The sequence below is a fragment of the Podarcis melisellensis genome (genome assembly GCF_964234715.1).
Source record: "Podarcis melisellensis genome assembly, chromosome: 7".
Classification (NCBI taxonomy): Eukaryota; Metazoa; Chordata; class Lepidosauria; order Squamata; family Lacertidae; genus Podarcis; species Podarcis melisellensis.
The window spans coordinates 18,403,750-18,419,092 of record NC_138539.1 but is presented as its reverse complement, the minus strand read 5'-3'; the positions used below and the strand labels follow the sequence as shown (position 1 = coordinate 18,419,092).

The following is a 15,343-nucleotide window of genomic DNA, read 5'->3' as shown; positions in this document are numbered from 1 at the left end:
TAACACAAAGCCTATGCAAATGCCCACGCTCCTGCCTTGGAGAACGGACTTTTTGAAAGAATATCTTCTATGACAGCATTTACTGAAAATATAATTCCCTTTTGCCTTAATTGGAATTTGCTTCTCTTGTCCAATTTTTGATATAGATCCCTAGCTGGCTCCTAAATCCTAGCTCCATTTATTATTTTCAAATAAAGCACAGTAACTGTATTGGTCTATTATACCTAAATAGCAGAGACATTAAAATAATTCCATATGTTTGGACCAACCAGTATTCCATAGCGCAAAGGCTTTGGCAATACTGTTTAGACTGCTTGAACTTTAGAGGTATTACTGCATCTTGTTTTAGACCAGCAACACTAATAGCATATGGTCATAATCTAATGACTATGAACTTTTATATAAAGACTGAGAATTTCACCTTGTTTTACAGTGATATATATATATATATATATATATATATATATATATATATATATAAACTTGCTAAGTTATGCAAAATGCCATACCCATTTTTCAAGCACATTGCCAGAATACCATCTGGATGCTCAGTGCACTTATAACTCAGATCATGTGCATTTTCCTACTAGTGCTACATCGCTGCAGAAAAATATGTTGCAAAATACTAGTGGGGCCATTTGTATATGTGTCCCCTCCCCATCCAAACCAAATAATTTGTGCTTGTGTAGCAAATCTAAGGATCAGATTTCAACAACTCCTGTTCCAAAAACTCAATGTCTAAAGTTACATTCTAACTGATTTCAAATACAAAATCCATCCTATCATATAAAAAGGATGGTAAGTGAAATGTGTGTTGGAAATACAGCAAGAAAAGGATACAAATGAACAGAAACAGGACACAAACAATTGTCAGCTGCTATCCATTGAACCGGGACGCGGGTGGCGCTGTGGGTAAAACCTCAGCGCCTAGGACTTGCCGATCGCATGGCCGGCGGTTCGAATCCCCGCGGTGGGGTGCGCTCCCATCGTTCAGTCCCAGCGCCTGCCAACCTAGCAGTTCGAAAGCACCCCCGGGTGCAAGTAGATAAATAGGGACCGCTTACCAGCGGGAAGGTAAACAGCATTCCGTGTGCTGCGCTGGCTTGCCAGACGCAGCTTGTCACGCTGGCCACGTGACCCGGAAGTGTCTGTGGACAGCGCTGGCTCCCAGCCTCTAGAGTGAGATGAGCGCACAACCCTAGAGTCTGTCAAGACTGGCCTGTACGGGCAGGGGCACCTTTACCTTTACCTATCCATTGAACCATGTGCCATTGCACAACTATACAACTTGCAAAAGGGTTTAAGAACTTTACGGACTTATATTCATAAATGGCATAATCATTAACCATTTAACTGCAACCTTCACTAGCCTGAAGCCTTACTCCTCTGATGAGAGCTGGCTGATATCATTGTTCTGCTCCTCACCTTGTTAAATTATCAAATTCTGAATGATCAGCAACACAATGTGTTCGTGCTTATCACAAGCATTCCTTGGGTCAAATGTGCTCAAGCCAGCAATCCATGAGAAGTTTGTTGTGGTAAACCTCCATTGAGTAACTTGATGCCATGTGATGCTCATCAGTGCATCGACATTACTCTCACCCATTCAAATCTACACTGTACCCTCCCCCATTGTGACCTACTTAGCTGGTAGACACCTTGGTGAATTGAACCAAATCCAAAGGCATTACAGTAGTATGGAGTAGGCAAATAAAAAGCTTATTAGCCAGTTTGGAACATGAATTCAACCTCATCCAATTACCAGGTAGTCCAGTGCTGTCAAACTGGGGGTAGGCAACCTGTTATTGCTGCTTCAAGTTGAGTGAAAACCAAATCCCTGGACCCCTGCCCACTTTCTACCACCTCTACTGCCACCACTTGGGGAGAAATTATTTTCTAAAAGTCACTGAGTTTACAAAACCCAGACATTTCCTTCCAAAACTGTCCTTGACTTGGCAATCCTCCATGCCTTATAGGAAAAACTATACTTGTTCTTAGCCAAAAGGCAGAGAAACATTCTCACTTTATGAAAACTAGTGTCTAACTAAAGGAAACAATTGAGTGGAATGGATCCAACTCTGAGTTCATACAAGGGACAGACCTCTCTCCAGTGGTCAATTCCAAACTAGCCCCAAAACATTACTCTGGAAGAACCAATAGGGTAAGGGAATTAAAATGAATTCAGCCATGAATCCATAAATGGGCTAGAATAAATATACCCAATATTGCCTTTAGAGGATATTTATTCAGTGGACAATTGCCATTTAGAAGGGGGGAAATAATCTCATTTACTTAATGAATTGCACACTAGTTCAGCATCTCAAGGAAGAAATTTGTCACAATATGTAATGTTATTGCACAGTAGAGAAAACTGTTCACAGAGAGCTCCTTAATAGTGTTTATTTTTAGACTATAAGCATGTGGTGCATAAGAAAACATTGCTTCTATGTGTATTCTATTCAGTAAAGAGATCCTGATACATATCCTAACTACAGTAGCATCACCATGGACAATTGCAAGTGAGGTATGGAGAATGGTTTTCTGCAGCTAGAGTAGCAAAGCTTTGAACAGCTGGCTTGACAACTATGTTCAACCTTCCCACAATGGCGATCTCTCCAAGGCAGCCTTCTAACTTACGGAAGAGTGTCAGGGAAGCTACATGTTACTTCGCTGGGATTACATGTAACAGGGGAAACAAATGCTGTTTCAGTGTTGTGTAAGGAATTTCCAAATCTGGTTTCCATGTTAGCATAAAACTGAAACAGCACAGAATGAGAAACAGGACCTTTGAAAAGCAAAAAGAGTCAAGTCAGGGGTAGAGCCATGCACTCTCAGCAGGCTGAAACATGGGGGAGACGTTTTAAACTGATCTCAGCTTTTAAAAAAAATGTTACAAAGTTTGTAACATTGAAATAGAAATGGGGGGAGGGGAGGAATACAAAAATTAAGTGGAAACAAGATTGGAAAAATGAGAAGATTGGGACTGGAAAACGAAGCAGCAACTGAAGCAGAGGATTTTGCAGTGAAGCCAGGAACATTCACATTGTTAAAGTCACTTTCTGCTTGCAGACCAGCTTTTAGATCATTGCTGCAACCTAATAAATTATGGCCACAGCACAGCCGTGCTAAAGTCTGAGTATCATATGAGGTATGAATCATTAAGAAACAAATATTGAAGACCTGATACCTCAGGGTTCAGGTCCAGTTTTTTTATGGGCAGAATAATTAGCCTTGTAGGAGTGTTGGAGTGGATTTTACTACCTGCTAGCCTATGAAGATCATTAATTTTATTATTACAAGAGAGCTGTTATCAGGACAGAGAAGGTGTCCTGATATTTGCTTCTTCAAGAAGAGCTAGTTTTTCTCTTGCCAAGCATTTCAGCAAATGAAAAAGTGGAACATTTCATACTTTTACAGCAATTTTTAAAAGTCTATACTGCGCTGGACATTTCTTAGAGCAGGCATAGGCAAATTCAGCCCTCCAGGTGTTTTGGGACTACAACTCATCCCTGACCACCAGTCCTGTTAGCTAGGGATGATCGGAGTTGTAGTCCCAAAACATCTGGAGGGCTGAGTTTGCCTATGCCTGTCTTAGAGCATGGGGATCAGGAATCTGTAACTGTACCTGACTAGAGTAGATGGGGACTCAACATCAAAATTAGATTACTGCAACACATTGTACATAGGGCTGCCTCTGAAGACAGTTCAGAAACCTCAGCTGCTGCAGAATTCGGTGGCCAGGTTGCTCACTGGGGCAAGATGTTTGAGCATATTACACCAATCGTGGCCCAATTCAAAGTGTTGGTTTTGACCTATAAAGCCTTAAATGGCTCAGGATTGCAATAACTCAAAACAAAATGAAAACAAAAACACTTCTCTCCCCATATAAACATCCCAGGTCCTAGTCTGACACTCTAACCACTGCACCATGCTGGCTCTCTACCTCTTCCCTTATAAACAGACCCGGACTGTGGCCCTTCTTTTCCATGAGAGGGTTGGTACCTCAAAAGAGGCCTTTTATGCAGTGGCTCCCTGTTTTTGGACTGTTCTCCCCAGGGCAGTTTGGCTTTCCTTATACACTTTTAGGCACCAGGAGTAAATGTTCCACTTCAACGAGGTCTTGGGCTGATTAATATTCTACAGCCTTTCAAATGTGTAGGGGGAGGCAGGCTCCTTCAGCAAAATTATTGAGCAAGATAACATATTTTCCTCCAGATGTTGTTGGCCTACAATATTCATCATCCTTTAGTTTATTAACAAGTCAACCTGGACTCTTTAGTTCATAAACAAACAGAAGAATCAGGTTTGCAAAAGTAGGACCAGCCTCTCTCCTTCCTTATCACAAAGCTAGCACTGATAAATCTGAAAGCCAGTGTGATGGACACGCCATAGATGATATTTTTGTTGGGATATAGCCAGGGAGACGGAGGCATCAGGCAGGCCCCTAATCATCTCCGGATGATCACCGGTCTCCCATGGAGCAGCATCAGTCAATTAGCGACACGAGCCTCAGAGACATTCCAAGACCCGTGCACACCCTGTTAGCAGAGTCTCCACAACGAAAGGATGAACAGGAGAGCATATTTACAGCTTTACTCAATGTAGATCAGACCAAAGGAAAAACATGACTGCTTGCCTCCGTGTCCAGGAAAACAGCCGGAACAAAAGCTAAATGCAAAACGGAAGTTCTCAGCGAGCTAGAAGTAAACAGGCATGTGACACACAACAGCCTGTTCCCTTTTTAAGGTGGAACGGAAATATCCTAACAATTTTGTGCTAATTTGAACTGATTCTTACCATCACAGGTAGGGAGTGGATGGCTCCACCAGTGGTTCTTTTCACACAGCAAAGGTTCTTCATGGCTGAGCCTATATCCTGGGTCACACCCAAATGATACTGTTGAGCCAATAGAAAAGTCGTGCCCATAACGACGACCATGAACAGGTATGCCAGGATCCAAGCAAGAATAGGTGTTTACGGTTACACCTGGAGTGGAAGGGAACAAATGTTCCAAATATTAAATGGGGAAAAAAGGACTGAGAAATATAGTCTAACACAGTTGATTAATATATCCATGCATAATGAAACTGGGAGGATATTGGTAGTGGGAAGCAGTAAGGAAAAAAAGGAAAGGTTCTCTAACACTGGTCAATTGTTTCACGTGTGAATGGTGTTTGTGGAAATACTATGTAAATGAGGCTATGTGAAATGCGCGTGTGTTGTGAACAGTGTGAGTGAGAGCATAAATCTGGATATGAAGGGATGGCTAGGAGGGAGGGAGGGAGGGAGGGAGGGAGGGAGGGAGGGAAGAAAGAAAGAAAGAAAGAAAGAAAGAAAGAAAGAAAGAAAGAAAGAAAGAAAGAAAGAAAGAAAGAAAGAAAGAAGCACTATGCTGACATAAAAAACCAACTCATGGAAGCACACAAAAGCCACAGACTGCACAAGTGAAGTAATTCAGTTCTGGGAACTGCTTCCTATAAATGTTGTCAATTAATCTCACACCTGTTGAGAATAAATCCAAATTAAATCAACAACTGTTTTCCATAAAACCTGGGCACTCTGTTTTGATGGGAAGCCCATCACCTACCTAAAGAATTGCCCAAACTTCTAATTATGTAGGGCTGCTCAATAACTTAACTAGAATATGACATCAGTGAACCAAATACAATGTCAAACTGGTTTCTCAAGTTCTGAGCAACCCATGTTAACTTTCCACTATTCATTTAAAAGTCTTAGCAAATTCGGGCCATTTGCAGGTGTTACAAAAGCTATTGCAGAATAATTTGCAATAAAATGCTCGTGAATTTTCATGAATAGTTTTTTTTTTTTAGAAATTCAAACTGATGCAGAAATGAATTTAAAACTGGGGGGAAAATGAGAAACTAAGAGAAACCAAAACTGATCGATGTGTTCTTTTTCATAAATGGGTGCCATGTTAATCCATACAGCCGTTGACACACAACAGATATACACATAGAGAAAGAAGAAAAATGTATGAAATGTGTGTCCGTGCAAGCATGCACATACACAAAATAAACAAGTCTGATGCTACAAAATAACCTTAGATACTAAGGAAAGCAAAAGCTACTTACTTTCATAGTGGATTTTGAATCCATTGTTAGAACGACTGTTGTCTGTTGTAAACAGAAGGTAAATGAAATTGGTACTACTGAACAGAAATTGGGGGACTTGTGTACCATTGTAAGATCCTAGAAGTGGTGATAGAAGATTTGGTCCATCATGTACTTCCAGAACATCGTAATTGAGTTCTGTCTGGAATCTACGTTGGAGAAACACACATAATATAGACGTAAAATATACCCAAAGATCATACAAATGAAACACTGTTAAAATTGATAGGCTACATATAATATTTAGATGAAGCATGCATTTTGTAATCAAATCCTTATTCAAATTAAACTCCCTAAGGGCAAAGAATGTGTGAACCTTGTCCTTTTATTTCCATTGAGTTTTATGATGCTCCCTCACACTGTGTCAGTTATCCACAGTAACTCTGGAGGTGACTCAGATATCAAAGATACCAACTGTTTTGCACATATGCATCCCTGAATGCCCCAACAAAGGGACTTCTCAGTTTAACTTCTATACTGACAGGGCTCAGTTGTCAGTTTTACCGCTGCTCTTTACAACTATCACAGCAGAGAATGAATAATGCACAAAGCCTTGGGGAGAGGGGAACTAACAATATTCCTCCCCAATTTATGAAACACCTCATCAGATGCTTTAGTTCAGCTCCTTGTCACTTTCACTTCTACTGTGAATGGCCTTTTCTGAACTTTTTTTTAGAGAAGTGTGTGTAGGAAAGGAACATGTCTGTTCTACCACTGCTCTCTGAGCAAAGGGTTTTTCCGAAGTTGTTCAAGACGTTAAACCGGGAAAAGGTTTATTTATGATTAGTTATTTATTTACAGATTAAACAGATATATCATATGCTCGGTGGTGGCGCAAATGGCCCCTCTTTAAATTGTATCTGAATATACAGATTGCTAATTTGCTATTTCTTATAGGTGTGTCCACAATATTTGTATCACTGTCTCTACCCATGCTATTGCAAGGATATTAACCAAGCAAAATCATATTTAATTACACTGATCTCCCATAGCTCATATAAGGTTTTGCAACCTGTGGTTCCTCTGCTAAGCCTGGTCCCCTGAAGAGCTGTTCTTGAACATTTGCCAAAGCAGAAGCAAGCAGCATACAAAAGTTAGCCCTAAATTTTTAAAATGTGCACCATATACTTGCATTTTTCAATCCATCCTCATTTAAGTGACAATAGAAACTTAGCACATCTTTAATGCTGCAATCCTTGCACTACTTGCTCACTTCTACTTCCATTAATACCACCAGAATTGGCATAAAATGATTTATTTATTTTTGTTATGAAGATATAGAGAAGCATCTTGGTAAATACCCATGTTCGAACAGTCATTGTTTCAGTCAAAGCACAATATACAGTAACCTCATGACTTTTGTATTGGATCACTTACAAAATAAACCTGAAAGAAATATTAATTTAAGTTCCTGAAGGAAGGGGGAAAGTGGCAAGGCATATATTCAAAGATGTCACTTCCATTAGAAATAATTTCTTTTAAAAAAGTCATTCTATTCTTGGAAGTCCTTATTTTCCTATGTTTTAGATAGTGGAAAACATCTGATTCATTATCAAAACCACTGATCATAATAATGTAGCCCAAAGCTCACAATTCTAAAGATTATGTATTCATTAACACTATAAAGTATTGATAAAACAATCCCTTCTGACCACTCATTCATTGTGTTCAAAAGCAAGATTGAGTTTTACTTGGTTTCAAAAGCAAAAGATTGAACACTGATCATAAATTTACAGGAAACTAGAGCAGCTTGCAAGTCCTAATGCAATTGTGTCTTGAACAACAGAATGGCAGGCTATTAATGGCTTTATTTTCAGAACGAAAAATGCTTTTTCCAGTTTAGAAACAAAACTTGGAACACAATAGACTAACAAAAAGAAAAATGCACTTTGTGGTAAAAGTGCAAACTTGTTATTCACCAAGTGATGCCCAAGTTAACAATGAGAAGCTTCTGTAATATCTCCAAATTCAAAATGGTGGCTTATTTTGTAACTCTACAGGGTGTGGAGTAGGAAAAAAATGCACCATCTTGAATCCCTTGAGTCCAACTCGCTCATCTTACTTTTTAAAAAAGACATGTAAGGAACACTAACCAGGCAGTAGTTAAAATGGCTTGTTTTTCTTAAACATGATTAAGCATTACTTCTAATGATTAAGAAGTGGCTACAAGTTATTTTGTGAAACCATTCTTTAAAATAGATTTGCAAAGCATGGTTTGAATTTATTATAATTACACTATTATCTGCATTAGGAAAACACAGTTTCTGAGGGTACAAAATCAATAATATATAAAATCAACATCATCCAAACTTTTGGTTTCTAGGTGGAAGGCAGGTTTCTGCTAGTATCACCACATACAGAGCCTCTGGTGCAGAGCTTAACCATGGTTTCACTGTATAACTGGAAACATGGTGAAACTATACATCTGCATTGGACCCACCTAGACATTGTTTTGAAATAACACTAAACCATAGCTTAGCATTATATGCATGGTCTTCCTCCCCAAGCTTTCCTCTTGGTCCTCTTGTGTGACCAGAGGGGATAAAAAACACCCATTTCCATTTGAAACCAGCCACAACTTTTAGTGGTTTACAACACAGCCATAGTGTCAACCATATATGCATGTTATTAAAAACTGCGCGACAATATTTTAAGATGATGCTACATCTTTAGAAATCACCTGATTCCATCCATTTCCCACCTTCTCCCCAAACAAAGCAACATTTTAATTATTATTTTCCACCAAAGGCCACTATCTTTGCCATCAAATCAGCAAGGTTTATCTATCTGAAAGCAAGCTCAGGAGTCTTCCCTCCCCAGCCCCGCTGGGGTGGGAAAGACATAGGAATACTTGTACTTGCTCAGTAAATGGCATACCACTGTATATTTCTTCTTTCTGGAAGGAATACAACACTGCTACAGAAGAATAACATACTTTTCATGTTTTACTAATATTACCACTCTGCATTACAACTCTGCATATAAAAATATATGTCGTTCACATTAAATTAGTGGTCTAGTCAATGCAGTTGCTTTAGATCGGGGCAGCCTCCTTAACATATGTCAGATTTTTTTTTTTACAAAAACAGAATGCACTTCCATTATACAAAATAAGCACATATTGATGCAGAAAAATCCCATCTGGTTGCACAAAAATGCAATATAAGAAGTGATCCTGAGATCAAGGGTTTGCACAAGTTTCTTGTTCTGTACTTCGAGGAACAGTTCACATTTGATGCAGATTCAATCCTACTGTATAACACACAGTGTCATGCTGTTCTGAACTTCTTAAGCAGAAACCATTTATCAAAGGAAATAACTACATGAACAATGGGTGCTTCCCAAGCATATATACTCTCTCATATGTCCTAGCTGGACTGGCAATTTGTTCCTTAGTCTTCTGATGAATGATTATATTTTGATTATGGTACACCATTCTTAAGTTTGAGCAATCTTTTATCAACTTTGAGCAATATTTATCTTATACATTGGCTCCCAGTACGTTTCCGGGCACAGTTCAAAGTGTTGGTGCTGACCTTTAAACCCCAAACAGCCTTGGTCCAGTATACCTGAAGGAGCATCTCCACCCCCATTGTTCTGCCCAGATGCTGAGGTCCAGCGCCAAGGGCCTTCTGGTGGTTCCCTTGCTGCGAGAAGCCAACTTACAGGGAACCAGGCAGAGGGCCTTCTCAGTTGTGGCACCTGCCCTGTGGAATGCCCTCCCACCAGATGTCAAAGAGAACAACTACCAGATTTTTAGAAGACATCACTAGGCAGCTCTATTAAGAGAAGCTTTTGATGTTTAATAGACTGTTGTGTTTTAATATTTCATTGGAAGCCACCCAGAGTGGCTGGGGAAAGCCAGCCAGATTGGTGGGGTATAAATAATAAATTATTATTATTATTATTATTATTATTATTATTATTATTATTATTATTATTATCATCATCTTTAGGGCATTATGCTAAGTAAATGCCAGTGTGTCATAACAAACAATCAAAGAACATAAGAAAAGCTTGGCTAGGTGAGACCAAAAGCTGATCTAGTTCAGCCTCCATAAGGGCAATAACCTTCTTCCCTCTGTTATTCTCCATCAACTGGCATTTGGAGTCATGCTATGGTCATGGCTTTGCACAATCCACTTTCAGAGCTGTTTAAGCTGATGATCATCACAACTTCTTGTGCAAGCGAAACCCACAGTTAAACTAAGTGCCCTGCAAAGAAGACCTTCCCTTTCTCTGTCCTGAATCTCCCACAATTAGGTTCACCAGATGACGCATGCTTGAGTATTATGAGAGAGAGAGAAAAGCTTAATTCTATCACTTTCACCACATCATGCATAATATTATGTCTTATTTACTGTTTCCACCCTAAACACCTTTGAAGCGCAGCAACAAAAAACCCCAGATGAAAGCAAGTGTGGTTGCATCACTGTAGCGGTCCCTGCTAAGTGTGTGTAGAGGATTGAAGTCTGTACCTGGTTTACAGACCACTGAGAGAGAATGACTTGTTTTTGCCAAACTAACTGTGGTAAATTACTAAATGGTTCAGGATTAAAGAGTGAACCCTTTCCCGGAAACAAACAAATCAATGAACAACATAGCTAAAATGATAGGATCAGATTCAACTAATTAGTCTTACTAATGGAAGTCTCCACAGGTACTACCACTAATACCTGTACAAGGACTTCCACTAATACGGTTTCTGCACTCTTCTCTCCCATAGTGCTGCTGACAGAAACCCAAAGTGGCTCTGATGCAGTCAGGAGAAGCCCCAGAACAACAAAAGGATAGGGAGGGTCATTCCATCTGGCAAGCTGAAATGCTTGAGTTGATGCAATGATTGGTCCAGCACTACATTGAATTCCTCCCAGAATAATCAATCAAGGGATGGGTAAAGACAAGAAGTTTACTACAGACATTACCACACATGTCCGTCTGGTAAGATTATGCTTACTACTTGGCAAGACTACATAAATAACCCATTCATAAAGTGGTTACAACCAAATTGTTAACACCTGGTAATCGTTTGAGTGCAATTTGTGAAATTTGTGTGGGAGCTAACTATTCACTAATTATAGAGAAATATAAGGCCCATTTTATTTTCTTCTCATGAGTAGGCAATATTCATTTTCCAAGCAACAGGGAAATATCTGAAGGAAGTCAAGCTATAAGCATATTTGAAATATAAACTGGGAAATAACTTAAATTAACGATATGGTGTGCAAGGTCTAAGCTCATTAGTGTGGTGCAGTACTTAGCAACGAGATGATTAACTGCTTGCATTTATGCTGTAACAATTAGTCTTCAACATCACATTAAGAAAAAAAGTGCTAATTCTTTTTTCTCACTGCAATTGTTTCCGATCAGACTCTAAGAGGGTTTGCAACATTCAACAGATCTAGTCATTGCTATTGCTGGCATACCAGAGGGAATAAGCATGACCTGGACCTGCAGAGTTTACAAATCTCATTGAGGTTTTGCACCATGAGCCCTCATTTTGAATGATAGATCTGAAAGAGAATCAGAAGTGTGATTCATGCCACCAGAAAAGAGGTTCTGAAAACTAATGAAAATGCAAATCAGCCCTTACTTAGCAAGCTTTCAGAGCTCAGCTAATCTGGATAATTCAGCCAATTACTTAACATCAGAGACAGTGATAGGCCTACAATAGTTTAGAGCCACTTAATACTAAACAGATTAACAAAACAGCTGCCTTAACTGAGTTTCTGGCAGGAGTGGCAGTGTTTGAGAACTGAAGTCTTTAAAGGAAATGATTGGTGTGGAAGATTATTGAGAACAGGCTTCCCCAACCTAGCACCCTCCAGATGTCTTGGGCTATGACTCCTATCATCCCTGGGCACTGAAAATGTTGGCTGGGGTTGTATTTTGAAACATCTAGAGAGAACCAGGTTAGGGAAGGCTGATCGAGAAGGACCTGTGCCTGAGTAGCTAACCTGTACTGTCAGCTCTGCCTCTTTCTTATAGAAGGCAAAACAAACTGATGAGTTAAGAGCTACCAGGAACCAATAAACTACCATTTTAAACCCTACCTGTTAGACACGTTATGGGACTCTATTCAAATCATACAACTGAAGTTAGATGGTGGGACCATTCATAGGTAGTATAGAAATATTGTTGTTCAGATGTATAGGTTGTATTATATTGGGAGGTCTGAACACTGGTTCAGTAAGGGTCTCTTCACATACAATACTGACAAACCACAATTTGTGTGTATTTATTCGTTCTGAGAGTTCTCTGTTGGACATATTGTGCTCTCCTCAAGGTTAGGGACTAGAACTTTATACCTGCATATTATTATTATTTACGGCATTTAAAGAAAATTAAGTAAATAAATAAATATAGAAGTTCCCTCAGTTAATTCCTGGAGGCTCGCAAAATATAGGCACTATGCAAGAGAAAAATGGGTACTAAGGACAGAAAGCTAGATTAGAATATAAAATGTTGATGCATATTTTATAAAACATGGATTGGATCAAGACTTTGTTGATCTTTGTTTCCATTAAAAGAAATGAGAAACGGCAAGTCTCACTGATAAAAGTCTGTTAACTTAGTCTCAATCCCAATGTCAAGGTTCCTTCATAAAAGTTGGTTATTGTTTCTTTTTTAGAAATGTATCTTATTTCTGTCACTCTTCCCTTTTGGAGGAGTTGAGGGATGAAATCTAACGGGAGGAAATATATTTTCTTTTTTAAGAAGGAGAAAGAAATATGGCAGACAGGATGAGAAAGAGACTTCTAAGAGAACTGAAAAAGAACACAGATGAGAAATCTTAAGATGACAAAAACACAGTATAGAACCATAGCTCAGTGGAAAAGCTGCTGCTTTGCATGTAGAATCTCCAGTTATGGCTAAAGAGTCACAGCCAGTCAATAGACAGTATAGAATCAGATGGTTCAGTTGCCTGACTTGGTATAAGGCTGCTTCCTTTGTTCCTAATAACAGATACAGATAAACACACCCCAGTCTAAAGACAAGTCATCTATATAATCAGCCTCAGCTTCCATTAACTAGAGTTCTGAAGATGAGAACAACAACAAAATGGGGGCCCCTTTGACACTGCTTTGCAACATACTATATTGCACTGGCAACTGATATAGTCCTAGTTACAGATTCCTCCTTTTAGTTGAAGGTGACCAGTGTAGCTGCAGGTGGATTTAGGAGCTAGCTGATGACAGCTGCCAACTAGACATCGCAACCAAGCAGTCTTTCAATTACACTAAAATGATTCTTGGGATGTTGCTGCCAAATTGGTTCCAGGCTCAATTTAAAGTGTTGGTTTAAGCGTCTAACACCTAAAAAGGCTTGGGGCTTGGTTATCTCACGAACCAGCTGCTCACATACCAGCCTGCCTGCCAGTTAAAGAAAATCAGCAACTAAGGCTCTGATTGTGGTCCTGCCCTTAACTGTGGCACTAAGATTCCTTGATGACACTGAGATTATGACATCCCTTCCCCTTGGAGGCCTTGTGGGTTCCTTCCATTTTTAGCTTTTCAGACATCTATTTAATGCTCTTTAGCAGGGCCGTGCAAAGCCTGCCTGAGGCCTGACTTGGGAGTCTCGTTAGAATAAAGTTATAAACAAAAAATAAAAAAGCAGCCGGTCTCTAGCAGGGACCTCTGGCCAGGTTTGCCTTCTGAGATCCAGGGCAACTACACCTGTCTGCCACACTTCCTACACATGCCTGCTCTTTAATATCAGGGTAGTTTTCTTTTTTTGAAGTTGCTTCTACCCCACATTTGCTGTCACGTTCTGTGCTTGGCTTTTAACCTTACACTGCATTCTCTAAATCAGATCTGTGGAAATCCAGACTAGCAAATGGAACCATCTTCACTTGGAAGTACATCCTTGGGCCTTTTCTGTGCTTTGATGTCCACAGGATTGTGTAACCCTGCTGTTTTGTCGAGGGGGGTGGAGTTTCAATGAGGTACATTACGAAAGAATTAATAAAGAAGAAGAAGCTGGTGTATTATTCAGAGACATATTGTTCCTCTTCCAGCTTGAAATATATTATTTTTAAAAACCATTGTTTTCTTCTTTTGAAGTAATTATGCAAGTATGTCTTAAAAGTTAGGCAGATCAATAATTTACAAGTTTCACAATCTTGATTCCTTAATGCAGCTCTGTTTATTCATTTCATTGCCCTGCTTCTCCACAGCTGTGATCTCATTCTCAAAAATGAATGCCTCTTGCCAAAGGGGCCCATAGATTACCAGCATTTTAGAATTAACATAATTAAAACCAACACATTTAAAAATGCTCAAGGAACCCTGCTCAGGGAACAATCAGAGCAGAGAGGCCACAGATTCATTCGGTGTCCTGTTGACTTTCTTCTGTTCAGCTCAGAAGAGGTGGGGTGAGTTTGGGCGGGTGCATTTCTGGGAGCAGAGGGGCATGGATTAGGCTCCACACCTGGCACTGGGCCAACTTTGGATCCAGCAGATCCATTGCCGCCACTGCTCCACCACCTCAATATCCCATTTGGGAGAGTTTACATTGGCTACTGAGTTTACATTGGCTGCTAAGAAATACCATCAGCATCACGACTGCCCGTATCTTCAGCGGGCACAGTAAAGGCCCTATTGGTGGTCATCAGACATAATTCATTCATAACAGTGCTCAGCTATTAGCTGAGCTTTTAGTGCTCAGCTAAAAGTTCTCAAAGGAAAAATTCTGATTGTTTTATCACCCCCCCCCAAAAAAAAATGGCTAAGTGAGGATACCCAGAGCTTACGGGATTGACAGCTTGGGAAGTTACGTCCTGTCACTGGGGGGGGGGGGTGTTTTCACGTCTTTGTTATGTGAACGTTTACTTTCTGTTTTGCTGCAGCAGGAGAAGCATCATGTCGTCGCTCTCTCCTGGATGATTTGTTTTGCTGCTGTACAATAAACGCTTCTTAGAATAGAGAAGCTACTGTACATGTGTTTTACTGCATGGCTGAGATTCTTCCACACAGGCACACGCTGCACAAGTTACTCTGCTGTAGCCAGGAGAAGCAGGTTGATGCAGGGAAGAGGGCTGGACGCCACAACAGTCCCACTGGTCGCAGCCTTAACAGACGCTCAACGGAACAGGCTACTACACAGAATGGCCCCCAAATATTCCCTAGCAATTTTTGTATGTGGCAGCCACCATCTCACTACCCTCCCTCCCAATGTCCCTTCCACCCCCCACATGCACACACAATGCC

At 40.0% G+C, this 15,343-nt stretch overlaps 1 protein-coding gene across 5 annotated transcripts in view; it reads right to left on the bottom strand.

Annotated features, from left to right (window-relative positions):
- The window catches only part of CSMD3 (CUB and Sushi multiple domains 3), a 584,176-nt gene that overhangs the window by 198,894 nt on the left and 369,939 nt on the right, over positions 1-15,343 (bottom strand). For all 5 annotated transcript variants that reach the window (XR_014170321.1, XM_081918582.1, XM_081918583.1 and 2 more), the window contains 2 exons: positions 6,093-6,280; positions 4,798-4,986 (listed from right to left, as the gene is read on the bottom strand). Coding sequence is in view for 4 of the 5 variants with exons in the window: in XM_081918582.1 (XP_081774708.1) it covers positions 4,798-4,986; positions 6,093-6,280 (377 nt within the window). In the remaining variant the exon portion in view is untranslated. The remainder of the gene's footprint in view (positions 1-4,797; positions 4,987-6,092; positions 6,281-15,343) is intronic.